The sequence below is a fragment of the Penicillium malachiteum genome (assembly GCF_028827825.1).
Source record: "Penicillium malachiteum strain IBT 17515 chromosome Unknown utg000003l:1.0-4950554.0:1.0-4952489.0, whole genome shotgun sequence".
NCBI lineage: Eukaryota > Fungi > Ascomycota > Eurotiomycetes > Eurotiales > Aspergillaceae > Penicillium > Penicillium malachiteum.
Window position 1 is genome coordinate 2,928,097 of NW_026643096.1, and position 18,731 is coordinate 2,946,827.

General features: G+C 44.9%; 9 protein-coding genes across 9 annotated transcripts; 6 read left to right on the forward strand and 3 right to left on the reverse strand.

The window, feature by feature from the left end:
- Positions 1-744: 744 nt before the first annotated feature.
- On the forward strand, positions 745-1,170 carry N7483_007436 (cupin domain-containing protein; the record flags this gene model as incomplete). Its single annotated transcript, XM_057090873.1, has 1 exon — positions 745-1,170. The coding sequence occupies one exon, from the start codon at positions 745-747 to the stop codon at positions 1,168-1,170; it is 426 nt and encodes a 141-aa protein (XP_056945614.1).
- Positions 1,171-2,609: 1,439 nt separating this feature from the next.
- Positions 2,610-4,054, forward strand: N7483_007437 (uncharacterized protein; the record flags this gene model as incomplete). Its single annotated transcript, XM_057090874.1, has 2 exons — positions 2,610-3,034; positions 3,145-4,054. 2 exons carry the CDS (start codon positions 2,610-2,612, stop codon positions 4,052-4,054), a joined length of 1,335 nt encoding a protein of 444 aa, XP_056945615.1.
- Positions 4,055-4,166: 112 nt separating this feature from the next.
- On the reverse strand, positions 4,167-5,625 carry N7483_007438 (putative choline transport protein Ctr; the record flags this gene model as incomplete). Its single annotated transcript, XM_057090875.1, has 4 exons — positions 4,167-4,273; positions 4,326-4,887; positions 4,947-5,442; positions 5,513-5,625. The coding sequence occupies 4 exons, from the start codon at positions 5,623-5,625 to the stop codon at positions 4,167-4,169; spliced, it is 1,278 nt and encodes a 425-aa protein (XP_056945616.1).
- A 1,039-nt stretch (positions 5,626-6,664) lies between these two features.
- N7483_007439 (heme-dependent oxidative N-demethylase family protein) lies at positions 6,665-8,259 on the forward strand (the record flags this gene model as incomplete). The annotated part of the gene is made up of 3 exons (XM_057090876.1): positions 6,665-7,163; positions 7,226-7,694; positions 7,761-8,259. The coding sequence occupies 3 exons, from the start codon at positions 6,665-6,667 to the stop codon at positions 8,257-8,259; spliced, it is 1,467 nt and encodes a 488-aa protein (XP_056945617.1).
- Positions 8,260-9,476: 1,217 nt separating this feature from the next.
- N7483_007440 (GMC family oxidoreductase) lies at positions 9,477-11,673 on the forward strand (the record flags this gene model as incomplete). The annotated part of the gene is made up of 3 exons (XM_057090877.1): positions 9,477-9,532; positions 9,623-10,072; positions 10,134-11,673. The coding sequence occupies 3 exons, from the start codon at positions 9,477-9,479 to the stop codon at positions 11,671-11,673; spliced, it is 2,046 nt and encodes a 681-aa protein (XP_056945618.1).
- Positions 11,674-12,388: 715 nt separating this feature from the next.
- On the reverse strand, positions 12,389-12,867 carry N7483_007441 (terpene synthase family metal binding domain-containing protein; the record flags this gene model as incomplete). Its single annotated transcript, XM_057090878.1, has 3 exons — positions 12,389-12,688; positions 12,760-12,793; positions 12,863-12,867. The coding sequence occupies 3 exons, from the start codon at positions 12,865-12,867 to the stop codon at positions 12,389-12,391; spliced, it is 339 nt and encodes a 112-aa protein (XP_056945619.1).
- A 321-nt stretch (positions 12,868-13,188) lies between these two features.
- Positions 13,189-13,908, reverse strand: N7483_007442 (terpene synthase family metal binding domain-containing protein; the record flags this gene model as incomplete). The annotated part of the gene is made up of 3 exons (XM_057090879.1): positions 13,189-13,552; positions 13,619-13,690; positions 13,751-13,908. 3 exons carry the CDS (start codon positions 13,906-13,908, stop codon positions 13,189-13,191), a joined length of 594 nt encoding a protein of 197 aa, XP_056945620.1.
- A 1,650-nt stretch (positions 13,909-15,558) lies between these two features.
- On the forward strand, positions 15,559-16,323 carry N7483_007443 (uncharacterized protein; the record flags this gene model as incomplete). Its single annotated transcript, XM_057090880.1, has 4 exons — positions 15,559-15,649; positions 15,703-15,866; positions 15,894-15,964; positions 16,038-16,323. 4 exons carry the CDS (start codon positions 15,559-15,561, stop codon positions 16,321-16,323), a joined length of 612 nt encoding a protein of 203 aa, XP_056945621.1.
- A 712-nt stretch (positions 16,324-17,035) lies between these two features.
- On the forward strand, positions 17,036-18,384 carry N7483_007444 (uncharacterized protein; the record flags this gene model as incomplete). The annotated part of the gene is made up of 7 exons (XM_057090881.1): positions 17,036-17,111; positions 17,165-17,245; positions 17,281-17,402; positions 17,460-17,568; positions 17,620-17,851; positions 17,917-18,259; positions 18,313-18,384. The coding sequence occupies 7 exons, from the start codon at positions 17,036-17,038 to the stop codon at positions 18,382-18,384; spliced, it is 1,035 nt and encodes a 344-aa protein (XP_056945622.1).
- Between the last annotated feature and the right edge of the window lie 347 nt (positions 18,385-18,731).

Here is an 18,731-nt window from a genome sequence, read left to right on the forward strand (position 1 = left end):
CTTCAGGTGGGAGAGAGTGTTGACTGACCGTGATGATCCATGCCAGGACAAATGATGCACCAATGAAAGCGGGGAGGATAAAGAGAGTTGTCCGTGGTGAAACCATTTTCATTGCCGTTATCATTTCAAGAATTCAATTTTGTGCTGCACTTTCCTCTCAAAAATGAATTCAATTGTTGATCGGAAATATAGTGAAGAGCTGTAGCTGGCAAAGCCGTAGAAATTGAGGGGCACTCAGACTTATCTTCCAATGCTTCACGATCAAAACTCTAGGCCCACGTAAATCACAAGAAGATAGAAAGATATGAGTTTGTGTATCAGAGAAATTCGCAAAATGAGACGGATTCTGGCGAGGCGATCACAATGAACGCGTGATATTGCCGTTTTAGGCAATTTTAGGAGTTGTGGAGTAGACGCCGCACTCTAGTCTCCGCATCACTGTCCGACCCCATCTACAGCTGTTATCGGTGGGGAGCTGCAGCCATTATGCTTTGCCACCTACCGACAAAGTGAATTCCGTGTCTTGAAATTTCGAGTCTGAGTCTTTCCCCACAGTACTAAGGGATTGGGGAGACAAATCCTGGCGCAATGATGACCATGACTTCTCGCTGCCCCAGCACTGGCTATAATGATCAAATGTGGAAAATATTTGTGTGCCTTCTTCATATCTCCAAAAGAGAATGCAAGTCCTAAATTCTCAATATCGCACAGGTATGAAATAAAAGGCCTATCGCTAGCCGTTCAATGCCTCAAAAAACAAACCAAAACCTCATCCTTGGCAATACATCTAGACATCTTTTCACCTATCAACAATGGCTGCCTTCCAAGTTTTTGCTCAAGGCCCAATCCAAGTACGAGATCCCTCTCTTGGGCAACAACAATGTTTTCCTCGGCGACATTTTCTCTTCGCAAGACAACAACCCGGCAGCGCCCATGTCAGCTGGCCTCTTTCGATTGAACAATGGTGACCCTCTCACTTACGCATACAAGTTTGACGAGATGAAGGTCATTCTCGAGGGCGAATTTCACATCTCCGATACAACTGGCCAGGAAGTTGTGGCGCGCCCAGGAGATATTCTTTACATTCCCAACGGATCCACCTTGACCTTTACCACACCGGGCACCGGTCTTGCATATTACGTTGGGCAGAGAAATGAGGGAGAGGCTTGAAACAAAGATTGGTTATGACGTCGCAATCAGATGATGCTATGGCATGCCTGTAGACGTGATCATACTGAGGAGCAAAACAGTGTCTGTGCATTGGACGTACAGCTGCAATTGGAATAAGGAGGTTTACGGTGCAATATAGGTTCGGGTGTACATATCCTGTGTCTCCCAGCATCTTAAGCATCAAATACGTTTGTGAAGTGAACATTTATATTGAATGTATTGTTTCAATTTCTAAGCTTCAATGGAATAGACCCCGGTGCGTACTCAGAGTACTAAAAGTAACATCTAAGTTCGAATATTTCCATAAAAAGCCATAGCTGGACGCATATTCGAGAATAACATTGAAATGGATGATAAAGACTAGATTTGGAGTGAGATATCATAAAGGAGCTCGTCTGGGTGGAAGAATCAAGTTTGAAAATCCAGATCTGGTTATGCAGTTTCACTCAGTAAATGGTTGAATAAACTTGCCACTAAAAATTGAAGCTATTCCAGTCCCACTAGATTCGATAAATGGTGTCAATTATTGGCCTGGACATGCACAGTTCTTATCTATGACAAAGGGCGCGCTCCGGGCTGTGGACCGCGCTTACCTTTACCCCGCATTGATAGGCATTCAACTTGACACTCATCTTTAATTGATACCGAATATTTATGTTTCGATTGATTTCCTACTAGACAGAAATGAAAGCAACCCGACATTGAAAAGACATGGGTAGAGTTGCACGGTCTCGAGGGGGATGTGAAAGATGCAAAGGTTTACATGTGCGCAATGAGGTTTGGACTCTATACGAATACGACAGGCTAACTGATGTTTCCTAGAGTAAATGCGATGAAGCAAGACCTTCATGCGGGAGATGTATGAGAGCGAAAGTCGAGTGCTCTGGATACAACCGCTCATTCAAATGGTCTCGAAAGCATGAAGTCCACTCATCTCCAAAAGGCTCCCCGAAAAGAGTGGGGATGAGTTATCCAGTATCGATTTCACACAAGACTCCACGGACAAAACGTCTAAAGGTTCCTATGAGACGGAAGGCCTCGCATTTTCAAATCTGGATCTTTTTAGCAGCGAGGAATTTCCTGATTTCCTCGAGCTAGCATTGGCTGATTTCAGTTCTAGCCTATCCCTGGATTCCGTATCTGGTCTTGCTGGGTCAATGGCAGATGGTGATTCACCAACAACGCATCATGATAATCCACCACAATTATTTTCCTCTTTGCGGAACTGGGATAAAAATTTGAATGGTCAGATATTTTATGCGACAGAAGAATCTTCAGATCTCCAAGTCCCTCAAAATCAATCACTATTAGCTACAGATGTTTGTCTCCAAAGCGCTACGCAACCTTTTGTCCATCCTCAACTACGAGATACAGATACCCTGTTAACACAATTTTACTTCCATGAAACAGCCAGAATATACTCAGTGTACGATGGTACAATGAATCCATTCCGAGCATGGGTGGGCCGAGCATGGAGCCACTCTCGTCTGATATTCTGCGCTATGCAAAGCATGGCAGCGGCCAATTTGGAGAGATTCTACCCTTCCATCATTCCGATCGGTCAAGAGCTTAGAAAGGAAGCCTCCGTTATGCTAGCCTGCAGTACTGATTGCCAAAGAGAGACCTTGCTCGCGCTTCTCATGATTGGTGCCACATCCAGCTGGTTCAATCCCAAAGATAGTGGAGCTTCGTTATTTCTATCTTTTCAATCTCGCCTCAAACGTGCAATTTTATTGAATAAAGTTGATATCAATGGAGCTGAGGGTCTTTTTTACATGGGTTCATTGGTATATTGGAGAATGCTTTTGTCTTATGTTCACGATCATCCCCGAATTGTGCGAGATGAAATTGGAATCTCTGTACGGTAAGCTCGTTTGATATTTCTTCGTACCTCTCTCTATTGATTTAAATCATCTTCCTTTCTGCATTTTTCTTCTCTTCCCTTCATTTACACCAAGACTGATGCCACTATAGCGTACCTTCACAGCCCTCAACGCTTTCTTTCAACAACACGCCTCATCCGTGGGCGGGTGTCGGTTTTGAGATCCAGAAAATATTATGCGAAGTCGGGCTCCTTATTCGAACAAAGCGACGAAAATCAAAAGTCCCAGATGACGAACCTAACCCGAATCTCTTCGACTCCCAAAATAGTCTTCTTGAGGCCTTCGAGCTGGAGTCCCGTCTTCTGCAAACAGGTTGCCCAGCAGAAGATCAAGTAACAAATCCAGGCGATCACCAGACACCGGTAGATCACTTGCTTGTCTTTGCAGAAGTATACAGACTTTTGGGGTTGTTGCAAATATATCGCATTTTTCCGACCGTGCTCACATCTCGGCTTGCGGCAGACCGATCTACGTGGATATCGTCAACACGGCGCATCTTTAACATGGTACACCATCATGCTATGACCTGGGGGCTTCAAATGAATGTCCCGCAAGATCAGTTTTCTCCAAATTTCATGGCCATCTGGCTCACTCTGTTTGCATACTCAATTATTGAGAAACTGAAGGCCCTGCCTATTGAAGCCGGTACTGGCGCTTTCCAACCCTTCTTACTCGTCGCCTGTAGCGGGGAGTTACGGCGGCCCTCAGTGTTCACTGCTGGTTTAAAGGCCCTGATTCACTCAGATGGAAGTCTTATTCTGATGGAGACTGGGATCCTGCGTGCTCGCCAAATTCTCCTCGGTCGGCTTCAAATGCTGCGTGATTTTTTGCCGCCGAAGCCGTGGGACTTATGTGTTAGTATCGTTCAGGAGGTGTGGTCAAGAATGGATGCAATCTCCTTCCCCTCAATTTTGGACAAAGAATCGGATTCGGGAATGGATAATATGCCCCTTTGGCTTGATGTTATGATTGACCATGGCTATGAGACGTTGATGGGCTGATTTTAGGTTGAATGTGATGTAATCTCTGCCTCAAGAATATGTAAAAACATCATCAGGCCAACGAAATAAATTCTTTGGAGCTATTGAAATTTATAAAGGTGGCCCATTAGTCTTACGCAGGGCAAATGTTAGTCAAATACGTTTTCCGAGCTCGAAGGACCCAGTCAGCCAAAATAATGAAGCCGACGATTCCATAAATGACAGAAACATAGTTCATATCTGTTGAAATTAGCTCAGAATTCCCTCCAGTTGAGTCAAAGTGTATACTTACTTCCACCATCCACTGGCATTATCGAAGGGAATGAATAGAACACCGTTGTAAAGGCAATCCAAGCCAGACACACCCAGTTGCATATCAAGCCCCAGGTACCAAGCCAAAATGGGCCATGTGAGATATTATTGCGTCCTCGAATGAGAATTCCAACCACAGGAAGCACATAAGACAAGTATTGAAGATCAATGCAAGCAGTAACCATGGAGTTGAACGCAGTCTCCGAGCCTAAATAAATGCACCCAACTAACCCAATGATGGTTGTGTTGAGGATATGAGCGGCAAGTGGAGTATCCAGAGATGGAACGATTTTACCCCAAACATCAGAGAATGGGACTCCTTTATTACGCGAGAAAGACCAACAGAGACGCGCAGCCCAAGTGTGACATGAGATAAGGCAGCCTGGACCGGTCGCAATAGTCAAGGATTCTAAGACGGTCGCACCTGCGGTGTTATCCAGAGCCTGGCGAAATAATTCAAGACTTGGAACTGAGGCATCCAAGAAGGCGGTATAAATCTGAATACTGAAGAGCATAGCAAGGATAAATGAGAATGAGGTTATCTAGATGTCGTTAGGATCCATCATGTGTAGAGAATCCTGAAAGATTAATGAAAACTTACAAAACCGATGACAATAACACCCATGATAGCAATTGGAATCATCCGTTCAGGCTGAGAGATTTCTTCGGCGAGGTGTACTGCTGTATCCAAGCAACCAAAGCCCCAGTTTGTGTTGATGAGGCCGACAAAGAAGGCAAGCACATCGCTTTTCCATCCAGTTTCATTTGAAAAGGACGCGAAAACAAACTCCGCCGATTTATGGGGTTGTGCTCTTGCAGGGACTGCAATAAGAATGACAATAAAAGAGCCGAGACTGACATAAAGATAAGCATGCCCGATGACTGAAAGGGTTCGCCAGTATGCGTTGAAGAAAAAGCAAAATATGTTGGCTGCTTCGTAGGCGACTAAGGTATGACATGACTTCCAGTTGCTATATGAACAATAATTAGTATGAGTAGTTTGTGGGTATTTGAAGAGGCACACATACAATTCAGGATGTGCCATGGCATAGCATCCAACACAGGCTGACGCAACGCCCGATGCGACACTGGAAGAACTGTTTGAATCATGTGTTAGCAGGAAGGGTAAGATTCAAAGATCATGAATGAAATGAAAATGAGTCTCACGCGAAGATTGAACCAGTCCAGGCAAGCCAGCCAGTGATGTATGAAGCAAGCCGGGAAAACTTTTTCGGTGACAACTCTTTGGCCCAGAAGGATTGGCCGGCGGCATTCGGCATAGCAGAGACCAACTCAGCTAGTGTTGCGGCCACTGCAACGGACACTATGGACAATAGAATCGTCCCATAGAAAAGTAGAGTGGTTCCTCCAGAATTGACTCCAGTCACCAGAGAAGCTGAGAGACCCCACTACGAGTTGGTCAAGGAATATGCGACGCCTAGTACTGATATCACGGAGTATTTTCGTCCCATAGGCTGTGAATAACCCATTTCCCGCAATCTCTGCTCCTCTATATCAATGACCTTACGGTAACCTCCCTCAACTCATGTTGGAGGGGTATGACAGGGTCACTTATTTTTACTGATCTGGACGAATTCTTCGTATCTGTCGACATCTTGGTTCAAGTGTTTCTATGTGGTCAATGAGGGAACAAGATAATAAGATAATTTGTTTTTGAGAAAACCTTGGAACGTAGGGAATTGAACACTGGCACTATTGTGAATGAATGTAGTAGAGGTCATTCTGAACTACATATCAATGGACTTCACCAACCTGCTCGAGGACGAAATGTGTAGGTGCACATGATTGAGACGCTTGTGGCCTATCAAACGATCTTGCTTCATTATTTCCAAGGAAAATAGGAAATCTCTCCCGTCTCCTGAGATAAAGATAGTATGAACCTATTCTCATTCGAATTGACCAAGAATCCGGGGTAGTTGATATGAAGCTGATCAACTGACCGCCAGGAATTGCCTGTTATTGCTATTTCCCCGCAATCAAGCTTGACGCCACATCCAGGGAGATAAGATAGCCTCATAAAATTTCCTATTCAGGAATGGTAGGAGATAAGATGTTATCATGAGATGACTATATAGATGATCAGCAAGCGGAGGTTCAGCATGGTAGAGGGGAAGCTGGCTCTACTCGACAAATGATAGAAGACAGACTCATAGTCTTACTCGTTCGGTTCAAGCAGGAGATACGAGATATATCTGCTCCTCAACCACCGAACTGAGGGGTTTCGCGAAGAGATGTTTGAACGAAATTGAAAACTCACAACACGCTGAATATAGCAAACAAACTTGAACTACCATCGTGATGTCGAATATTGCGAAAATCGCATCCACTTTTTCACTAACACCCACGGTGGGCCCGACTTTGATCTTGGGTCGGGCCATTTTGTTCGCAATTCTTGTCTTTTTATTGAAATTCCTTTTGACCAAGCGTCAGAGTTCCAAGACTCAAGAGCCTTTCGGTGTCCCAGCCAAGCAAGCAGAATATGTGACTACTTTTCCTCCATCCCAACGGTCGGCCCTACGTGATATATTACGGAACGCGTCATGCGTGTCCGGCACAGATGATCCGACAGTTTTGGCTCGAAATGTTCTTGATCTAAACGCACATTATCGCTCCGCTGATCCCTCCAAGCTGATCTTCACAGGTTTTAGTGTTGGAGAGATTCGTGCGTTAGGAAACTTTCCAGATTATGCGAAGTTATCGGGGGTGCCGTTACCTACTCCAGTCTTTGATTTCGACCTGAAAAAAGCATTACCGAGGCCGTATCGGCCTTTTCGATGGGCCTATCACCAGACTATGTGTATGTCATCTCTCAATTCTTTCTCATTGTTTATCTCATTTCTAACCATCACAATCCCGTAGCATTGAAAAGGCTAGAGCCCGACTACTGGATCGAGATTGAGAATAAATACGCGAAACGCATCAAGCAACGACAGGAGATCTATGCAAAGCATGGTAAAGATGTTTTGAATGCATTATCAGGATCCGAACTTGCCTGCAAAGAGATAATGGAAATGGCATTGCAGTTTGTCTGTGCCCGGTACCCTCGACAGTTTGAGTTAGTGGACGGCAACAGGACGCTGGTGAACCACATTCTAAACACCAGAGATGACCTTGCGAAAAAGGACCCCTTGCTAGTCCTGCTAGACAACATTCCTGAGGACTTCTGCATGATGCTCCGAGATCCAACCACTGGAATGTATTGCTTCAGGGCGGGCATCATCTGCTCCTCTGTTGGATGGTATCTTGGCGACAAAATGGGACTCGGCATGCCAGCAATCCATAAAACGGTCCCTGATTATAAGGAGAAAATGGAGTTTAGTATGGATCGGTATGTCCCGTCCATAGGATAGCTAGCTAAAAATGAAAAAAAAACATTGAGGCTAAGTGACAGCAGATTTTTTACTCAAATGCCAACTGACAAGCCAATCCAAAGAGGGTCCTGGGCGTTTGAAATTGGCGAGCCTCTCTACCTGCCACCGCATGACCCCGAATTCAATAACAGAAATCACCAGGAGCAGTCACTTCGTCCGGAAGACATCTCCCTGCGCGTTGATTGGCAGACATTGCGTCGGCTTCCACTTTCGGGGGCCGTGGTATTCAACTTCAAGGCTCTCTTTACGCCGATCACGGAATTCCGAAATGAACGATATGTGCCATCGTTGATCCTCAAGGTATTGAGCGAGGGCAATGAAGCTATTTTGAAATATAAAAGCACATGGCATGTGGAACACGTTATCAAGCCAACTTTGGTGGAATACGAAAGATATCAGAAGGAAAATGGGTTGATGAACAAAAATTGGGAGCCAGAGACACTCGCTGAGAGCCCCTTTTTCCCTGGCTGGGAAGATAAATGGAAGCTTAGTACTGCACATGTGGATGCTAGTATTTTCTAGTGTCTGTCACATCACGATATCCCTTAAACACGATCACATTCATGTTTCGCTACTATTCTGATTTATTGAGCGCGATCCTTCTCCATAGTGCCTTTCACCTCTATTTGTTTTTCTTTATTCAAATGTTCTCGGTTTCCGACTGGTAAAATCATGTTTCAGCTAGCTGCCAACTCATCTTCTTATAGTCCTCTTGCTACTAGGCGACTAATACATAGCTCTAAGCAAAGCCAGATTGTAGCAGTGATGTGCACATGTGGTGTGGGAGTAGGCTCCAGTCCCGACTCGGACATGTTCGGTAGCTATCGAACGGAGCATCACCGAGGCTTCAAAATGAAAAATTTTGAACATCCAGCACATGCTCCCCTGAAGACTGCGGCCAGGCGTTTCGAATTCGAAATCTAGTTTCCATAAAAAAATTCAGAGCCTTGTTGACAGCGGTAGAGCGGCCCGGGCGTTTCGCTTAGTGCGATCTTTACCAGAATTGGCATCCCCACATGGTCAAGGTCCCTGAACCAAGAACCCGGGTGGGAAAAAATAATAAATAATAAATAAAATCCTGTACTATTCTGTAATAATTATTAAATGAAAAATACGTATTTTGAAAGCCGGAAAAGGTCGAAGAGGCTTAGCTCCACTCTTAAATTGGTGGCGTTGAATGCCGTGTGATCGACACGTAAAACGGTCTATAGCAGATGGTAGCTTCTTCGCACGAGGATTCTCGGACGTTGAAGGCTTGAATTGCCCCACAGAGCTCGAGACCAAGATAATTTCTTAGGGGTTGAATGTGTCAGTGGCTATACGCCGCCTCCCGTACATGTACGACGGCACATTTGCAATTGGTTCAATACGCGAGGACCCATTATTTCTCCAAGAAACGGTCTCCGTGCATATTAGACCATATTAGACCGTACTATTTCCGTATAACAGTAAACGGCAGGCTTGAATGAGGAACAAAATGACTGAAGTCAAATGGTGATGTCGATCAATGCCCGAGAGTCTGGACAACGAGCGTAGTAGTATTCCTGCGGAATATCGGTATAGAGCGCTTCCAGGGGCCAGGAAAAGGATATCAGTATAATAGGGACACGAAAAGTCATTTTTCTCTCTATTGAATTGTAGTCACTCATTTTCAATCGGCGTTTCTTCATAGACTTTCTTCTTTTCCCTTTGTTTTTTCCACTCGTCTTCCATTTCTTCGTCTCTCGTTCAAGTTCACCATGCGTCTCCTCAAGACGCTTGGTTTTTTTTCTTCCATCTCAGCAGTACTGGCCTAGTAAGTTCTGAGATCCAAGTCCCTTGTTTTTCACAATCGGATTTTTGTGGTAGCTAGCTCAAGTTACACCAGCTGATGGCGGAGAAACAGTGGCCACAAACCAACCCAACAATACCACAACGTCCATAACGTCCACAGGAGGGACTTTGCGAACGAGACAAGCCATCAATCCAACGCGACAGAATATGACTATGTGATAGTTGGTTCAGGCCCTGGAGGTGCTCCTCTGGCCGCAAGACTAGCTATTGCTGGGTTCAAGGTTCTACTTCTGGATGCAGGAGACGACCAAGGAAATGCAACCAGACAGATGGTCCCTGCTCTGCAGCTTCAGTCTACAGAATACACACCTATGAAGTGGGATTATTTTGTTAATCACTACTCCAATTTGACTCGCCAGGAGAAGGACTCCAAAATGACATACCGCACACCCTCTGGTGATCTTCACGTGGGTAGCAACCCACCAAATGGATCAGAGCCTTTGGGCATCCTCTATCCGCGGGCGGGTACTCTAGGTGGCTGCTCAGCTCACAATGCCATGATGTAAGCTCAAGTTTACCTCGTTCCTAGCTGGAAGTTTCCACACTAACCCATTTTTCAACAGCACCATCTACCCCTATGAGAACGACTGGGAAAATTTGGCAAGCCTCACTGGCAACGAGTCATGGTCTGCTACCAACATGCGTGGATACTTCGAGAAACTGGAGCGAAACAGATACCTGCCGACCAGTATTGTGGGTCATGGATTTGATGGGTGGCTCACAACAAGTCTGACCGATTTGCGTCTCGTGATTGAGGATCAAAAGCTGCTATCGTTGATCTTGGCTGGTGCAACTGCTGCAGGTCAGAGTTTGCTCGGAAAAATCATCGATACGGTCACCGGACTCGCAGGGGTCTTATTGCGTGATCTCAATGATCCATCCCCTTTGCGTGACTACCAGACCGGCCCATTCCAAGTTCCTCTCGCTGTTGATGTCCCGGAATATAGGCGCACTGGTCCCCGAGACTTCCTCATGGACACGGTTAATGCTGTGAATGATGATGGATCCCGGAAATATCACTTAGATATTCAGTTGAATACCCTCGTGACCAAGGTCCAATTTGACACAACTGGAGCCAAGCTTCGCGCTACTGGTGTGGAATATCTCCGAGGAGAAAGTCTTTACCGTGCGGATCCTCGGGCGTCGATGACTTCCTCCGGTGGCACGCCCGGAAGTGTTAGCGCAGCTCGTGAAGTGATTCTTTCTGCTGGATCTTTCAATACGCCTCAGTTGTTGAAGCTGAGTGGTGTTGGACCCAAGGAGGAGTTGACAAATTTTGGTATCAAGACTTTGGTTGATCTGCCCGGTGTGGGATCCAATCTTCAAGATCGCTACGAGACTGGTCTCGTCGGCAAGTCACCCACTGACTTTGTCCTCACTGAGAAATGTACCTTCATGTATACCCTTCCCGATCCCTGTCTGGAACAATGGGAAAATGATCCTTTATGGAAAGGTACCTACGGCACTAACGGCATCGCGATTGCCATCATTCATCAATCATCGATCGCAGACGAGGAGCCTGACCTGTTGATCTCGGGTGCGCCAGCAAATTTCCCCGGTTACTATCCCAACTACTCCTATGAAGGTCTCAAGGATGCTCAACACTGGACCTGGATCACATTGAAGTCGCGTAGCCACAACAATGCTGGAACCGTGCAATTGCGATCAACTGACCCTCGCGACACTCCTCTCATCAACTTCAACTCTTTCGATACTGGTGTCACTACCAACGATGCAGACGAGAAGGATCTCCAGGCTGTATACGAAGCTATGGAGTTTTCCCGCACCATCTTCGAGGACCTTATTCACCTTGACGGCGGATTTGAAGAGGTTTGGCCAGGTCCTAATGTGAGTACTGAGGCTGAGTTGAAGGACTTTATCAAGCGTGAAGCTTGGGGACACCACGCGTGCTGCACAGCTGCTATCGGCGAGGATGGAGACCCCCAGGCCGTTTTGGATGCTGATTTCCGGGTGCGTGGGGTCGATGGACTGCGTGTTGTGGATGCTTCTATTTTTCCTAAGATTCCTGGTTATTATATTGCCTTGCCCATTTACATGGTTAGTGAAAAGGCTGCCGAAGTCATCATTGGGGATGCTGCATAATTTTGTTGGCCACGTTTAATATTCAAATTCCGTTCTGGATCTTATTGGAGAACCTTTAAAGTGCTAGTTTGATTCTACTTGTTCATATTTTCTATTCTGATCATTAGATTAACTTATCTCACATAGAGAATCAAAATTCTTCATACTGAACATGCTCATATTTCAAAAATTTAATTCAATTTCTAATAAGCGGACCAGGCTAGGCGAGGTCTTCGGCCTCGGTCCTGTTGTCAGATGAGATTTTGACAACCTTCAAGTTGAAACCTTAGGTTAGAGCCTCTCATTACTTATTTGACTGCATCCTTTCCGATGAGACCTCACCAGCAGCCACTGTCAGCAAGCTATCCATTTTTGCGACCGGGCCGATCTTGGTTTCAACCACCTTTGCCCCGAAGCTTAATTTTGGAAAAAAGAATAGCTCGGTAACAGCGCTTTAATACCCTGTGGAGCCTAATAGTAACGCCTGAGTATCTATCGAGAACGTACTTGGTCACCAAAGATAGGGTCGACTTTTTGGGTGCAAGGCTAGAAAACTCTCCAGGAGGCCCAATTCCGATCTCTCCAACCGTCAATGTAGACGGTAATAGCGTATAGCCTACCTCTCGCACTTATGAATTGGAAGAAATCTCTCAAGCACTTGCTATCAATCTCAATGTATTTCCGCTCCCATTCATTATGCTTCTGAATCTCATCAACCATTTATCCCCACCGGAGTCTAGAGTGTATACTTTATAGATCCGTCGCTCTGCTTGTGGCGCACCAAACCGTAACGTTTGGTCGACAGAGACCAAGCCAACAGCCCAGTAACAGTAGTCTGGCAGGTATCGAGGTATCTCTTAACCTGATCCGCGAATTCCGTTCCAGCCGTACTCGCTTCTATTTGAATTACCGCTTGATCAAAATTGAAAACTGAAGATTGCAGCATTCCCTCGATTTTTCCCATAACGCTTTCTAGATTTCTGTTTGGGTCGGCGGAGCAAAGAATGGGTACCGCGTTCAGCACGGATCCTGATGACTAGAATAACATGAAATTATGATATGATTATGCGTGCGTTAAAAATGTAAATGAGTTCGAGTTTTGCTTACCAGTTCTTTTATCATTGAGTGTATATCGTTGATCCTAAAAATGACATTAGAAATTCTTCAGACGTACCTGAGAGTCTTCTCTATCAATCGACTATTCACTTACAACATGCAGAGAAAACAAGTCTCTTTCCATATCACCCTCATTAACTTGGATGCCATCAACTCAGAGTCGAATTTCGTTTGGGTAATGAATCTGCCCACATATTAACCCACATTCAATACACTATGCGAAGGAAGCCTGAGAAAAACCGACTCGAAGATAGCAATCACTGGGTAAATTCCCGATGTCAAATATCTTAACTCTAGATATTGACTCAGTGAAGGAATTTGTCCGGACTGTCGAACAGTCTGTTCTTCAATCGTCGATCGCATGAAAAATTTGATCTCGCGAAGCAAACGATGACGTTGAACTAATGACAAGGGGGACTGTTAATTCATCTTTCCAAGGTAGAAGAAAGTGGGAATGATCAGACCTTCATCCAGATAACCTCTGAGCGCTGGACAGGCATCGCGAAAATAGGTCATTGTGGTGACCGAACACGAAGCGCTGAGGTCAATTGATGATTCAACCATGTCGCCATTATGCTCCGATTCGCCATTCGAGCCATTGATGTAAGTGAGCCCGAGATTGAGCCGGGCATATTCCATTGACTCTTGAACATATGCCTCTGCATGCACTTTATTCTGAGCGACTTCAGAAGAGCCCTCGTCGATTTCGTCATCCCACAAAAATATCCACAGCATGAAGATACCAGAAATTTCCAATTCTTCCCACCTTGCCTGAGGGAATAAACTGGAATTCAAATTTCAGTTCAAATATCAAGATAGGTCTGGAATTCATAAGGAATATTCGACGTACCAAGATGTCAGCAGGGCGAAATCACAAGATTTGAGAGCTTCGAGTTTAGAAAGCTTCGAGTCTTGAATAGTTCTATACATAGTCTTAGAGTTCATTCATGTTCTCGCAATTCTTGAGATTAGTATCACATACCTTTCAAGGATCTTATTCGTATTTTGACGGAGCCTGTGCAGGTTCTCATTGACTGCACGTGGCCAGTGTTGGAAAATTGGCCATAAGTTTGGAATCGTGAGAGTCTTTCCATGTAGCTCTGCAGCTAGCTCTGCATCCTGACTTGCATGAAGCGTCATGACCTTGAGACCCAGATAGGGTTACCTAATCAGCCCTTAATAGCTAGGTAGCGGATTATCTCACTTCAGCTTTTGCAAAGGGGATTTGACACTATTTATCAACTGGTCCAAGGCTGCCAAAGAGAACTTGACAACACTCCCAGAAAATCTGATGTGACTGGCTAGTCTTGTTAGGCTGTAGTGGGGCATGCGTGTGTCACGTAAGAATGATCTGACTGAGCAAATAGGAAGAGCTTACTATTCAACTTGCATATAGCCGGACTCTGATCACCAATGAGATGATGTGGCTGAACTCTTGTTCCCTTTGGGCAGCTGAATGCATGGGTGTACTACATGAATTTATTCGTCGATCGATCGTTATCTATCGTTATCTCAAGATAGATTGTCTATTTATCCATTCTTCTTTAGTCTAATCTAACCGAATTTCACTTCGTCAGGTCATATCATACCAGAAGAGCAAGCTCATGGAGGAAGGCCCACTTATTCGCCACATCGGGTTGCTTCAGCACGCTGCATGGTTAGATCTGAATCTATTGATCATTAGGCACGTACACTCCTTAGAATGCTAACGAACCTACAGAACTGACCTATTGTTGGAACCATTTTCATACTATCTTATTCTATTTCTCGTATGGATAACTCAACCACACTCGTTCCAACACACACACCGCAGATTCCATCCACCCACCCACCCCTTCCTCTGGTTACTGGATCCTCCCGAGGTCACTCGCCTCCCCCTTTCTGAATTCTGTGATAAAGGATTATAGACATGACATTATGAAATTTTGTGGTCACAATGATTATTTCGTTCTAAATGATTGGTCTGTCCAGGGAGGCACAGATCATCTGCGACGTTTGATAGCCAAATCAAGTGCACGTTGATCGCTGTTATTTTTCCATTCGCCTCCCTATGGGACCCCAAAAAGGCCAAAAATTACATTTTGAAAAATCTTCAATAAGGGTGTGAGCCAACAATGCCTGCCACGCACCTTGTCCTCATGTTGGAACAGACGACGCATGATGGGATTTATTTCGGTGCGATTTGAGGAGGTCTTCCCTTCCCTAATCTAGAACAAATTTTCCCAATTTCTGAAGACTCTTGTCTAGCCAGCCATTCTATTTGCTAGTGAGGGTTCGAGTATTTTTACCTGGATTGCCTACTCCCGGAATCCTTGGGTGGCTACACAACTTTTCCCATTTTGCAAGATGGAGAAGGGTTTGGAACTCGGAACTCGGAGAGTTTCAATTTGCTACACAGGCTGTTCTGGATGATAGACTATGTTCATCTTCTAGCAGATCCCGACTCAAAATATTGAAAAGAGCCACCCGGCGTCTGAACCGATTGCCTAGATCTCATGCCTGCAGCAATGCAGTCTTCTCGCTTGTCAGCGTTGACCCTTACTTTAAGATGAATGGAGTAATACCTAATTCCAAGTTTATCAATCGGCATAAATACTGGGCTCCAATTTTTCATTTTTTGCAAAGATCTGCCAAAGCTGTGTCTCGAAATTCACTCCCTCTACAATTTTGGAAAAGGAATGCTCGACTCGCTTCTCCCGCAGTTGAACCAGACCCAGGCTCTGTTTACTTTGTGAGTATGAGCTCATGTTAATGACCTCCCTTGCCATCCTGGCTGTGTAACTCACATGGATGCACAGTGGAGACTCCTATACTTCGACAGGATTCAACGCGTCACTAGAAGCACCATCAATCCAAAACCCGATGGGAAATCCTGCCTTGGGTGAATCTTCGCCCCGCAAACCTGGGGGATACTAGTATCAAGGATTAAGTGAGGGCATTACCTGACGAGAACCGGTGAGAAAACAGCAACTGATGGTATAAACTGGCTCGGTCACACCGTGACGGAATTCAATCAAAGTAGCATTCTAAGCTACAAGTTTGCAGCTTATGGGGCTACTGTGGATAACTCCATTATCCCTGCCGTGCCAAAGGATCTTGTGAACCAAATCCAAGACTTTCAGTAGCATTACTGTAAGGAGAATGCGGTATGGATCACGACCTCGTCTATCTTCGGCATCTGGGTAGGGATTAACGAGTTTGTACTCCCAAAACTCCGAATGAATGAAACCGGAAGATCAAGTATCGACGTTCTGACTATCATTGAATAGCGTCTACATTAGCCCAGAATTTGATGACTCGCTTGCTAAAATTTCCTCAACTATACAGAGCTACACTTCGCTGCTGAATGACCTCTACCTCTGTGGAGCAAGAAGATTCTTTGTGATGAATGTGCCTCCAATCTCACGGACCCCTGCAATGCTTAGCAACCCAGTACAACATCAAGTCGCTGTTGATCAAGGAACCCTTAACTTCAATTTTCAGCTTGAACTGATGGTAGCGCTATGGAGTAACCACCACACCAAAGTAAGTATCACCATAAACCTTGATCCTTGAGTCACTATGAACTTTATTGATAATGAAATCAAGATTCAGATGCTTATCTACGATACGTGGAACCTAATGAATAAGATTTTAGATCACCCTGAGCTTCACGGCTTTCTTGACAACACCTGCATTGGCCATGGCTGCATTTTGTGGGACAACTTTCATCCAACATCACAATTCCATTTGCTCCTCACAGCAGACTTTCAATACAAGTTTCACTTATAGATTTGGCGAATGGTTATCTGAATGAGCATTTGAGCTCTTGTTCAATCTGGAAATAGGAACCCGAGCTATCCGATTTGTTCGTGTCGTCCAGAAAGGGCTACTACCTAGCACTTTACGATACAGGATTCACGTGCTCAACGGTGAGGAAGAACCTTGAAACCCTCCAAATTAAACTCAAAGCTGTGAAAGACTTGAATATTTAGTGATCTACTTCAAATTCGACTATTGAGATTGGAGCGATTTGCTCATACCCACTGTCAGGAGGCCGTCTTCAAGATTTATTGGACCACTAGAAATGTCTCGAAGACATTTAATAGAAGCTTTGACTCCCAATGAATCGATCAGCGAGCTTCGAGATTCTGCATGCTATAAAATGACTCGCAGATTTCTCAAATCTTAAATTCAAAGGGGTAGACGCTCGTCCGGTTTAAGCTTTATCATTCTCCTGTTCAAACAGCAAAAACCAAATTGCTTCGAACTTGGATATCTCGCAGCCATGGACTCCTCCGTGAATGCTCTGGACTATCTCCGCTCCAAAACACAGGTTGATCTCGATGATTTGGACGTAGAAGGTGAAATATTTTGCTCTTTATTGTTCATGTAAATTTTGCTAATGCTAATCCAGTCGCCAAGAGGGGCGCTATGGGAAGACCCTTTACTGATGCCACATCCAACCAAGTATTCCCTCATGCATTTCCACTACTTGGTAAGATCGTATCCACTAAATTGATTAGATTTTAGTCTTGTTCCAGGTGCAAAGTCCCGCCAATGCCGAACTTGTTCAAAGAACCTTATCGATAACGAACAAGCTCCATCCAATCCACCCTTCTCTGACATTTGAGGAGCTGGCTGTCGAAGTTGCTGTGGGTTGAGATAAATCGTGGTCGGAAAACTGTTATTCCATCCATTAATCAGCGCAGGCCGTACACCTAGCCACTCGAGTCCTACCATACATCAGTGGAAGAGTCCATGTCATGGCGAATCCATGCTACTCTTTCGATACTCCGAGAATCATAGAAGCTGGAAAACGTAAGCAGTTCTCATATTGATGAGCATTATTTATTCTGACTAGTCCGGCAGGGTATCACTCTTTATTCCGCTTTTTCGATACCCAATGCAACTTAAACCGGGTCGTGATGAAGGTTCCAGCCACTTGGGAAGGCTTACAGGCGTGTAAGACCTTGACTACAGAAGGTATACAAACACTTGCGACTACGGTATTTTCAATGGAGCAGTGTATTCTTGCAGGGGAAGCAGGCTGTTTGTCTGTTTCTCCTTTTATCCATGACCTCAAGAAACTGGTCTGTCCAAGGTAGGCAGATTATTCAGTACCATCTTTGGATATTTCTCCTGGCTTACATTTCTTGCTCTTAACAGCTACAAAGATGAGAATCCAGTCATTGAGCTTTGTGTACAAGCTCAGATGTACTACAAGTCACATAATATTCCAACTCGCGTCAAAGCATGCAGCTCCGGATCTCTCGATGAGATCCTGCAGCTAGCAGGAGTCGACTCCCACACTCTCGAATCAATTGAGATTGATGCACTAGCAAAAGAATGGCGCGATCGAAATCTGCTTCACTCAGTTAACCTATTTGAGGCGCCAAACATGACTCACCACGGCACTGCGGAGTACCCGTCGTATGCAAACAACGAAGCCCGCTTCCGTGTGGATCTTTCCGCGAGCAAGGGAGGAATGTCTCAGCTCAAGTTATATCGCGTGAGGATCCCTTGATCATGAATATTCTAACAAGTTACTAACTATTTCCCAAGGCAATTGATATTTTCTGCGACTATCAGAAGAAGGTTGAGGAATTTCTCGGTTCCATTAATGGGTCCTCCTGAATGAGGGATCTCGGGCTGTATTGTTTCTCTCCGAGCAGCTCCTTTTCAGCATTATCGCAGATGGACGGAATCGCAATGGATATCAACATTTAAACGCTTCTTAATCACATCAATCCATGATACACTGCATTTTGACAAATCCCAAATTCTGGCTAATAACCTGGATCAGGCCACTTTGCTGGCCAGATACCTATCCCTTGCAAGGTTACTATGTTGCGAAGCCGTTGTTCGTGTATGTGCATCCGGTACTGGTGGCTCTCCAGGGCTTAAAAGGTTTTTCCTGTAGTTCATCCAAGCTATATGCGAGCTGAAGTCTTCCAAGCTTATTTATTTATTTCGATCACGAT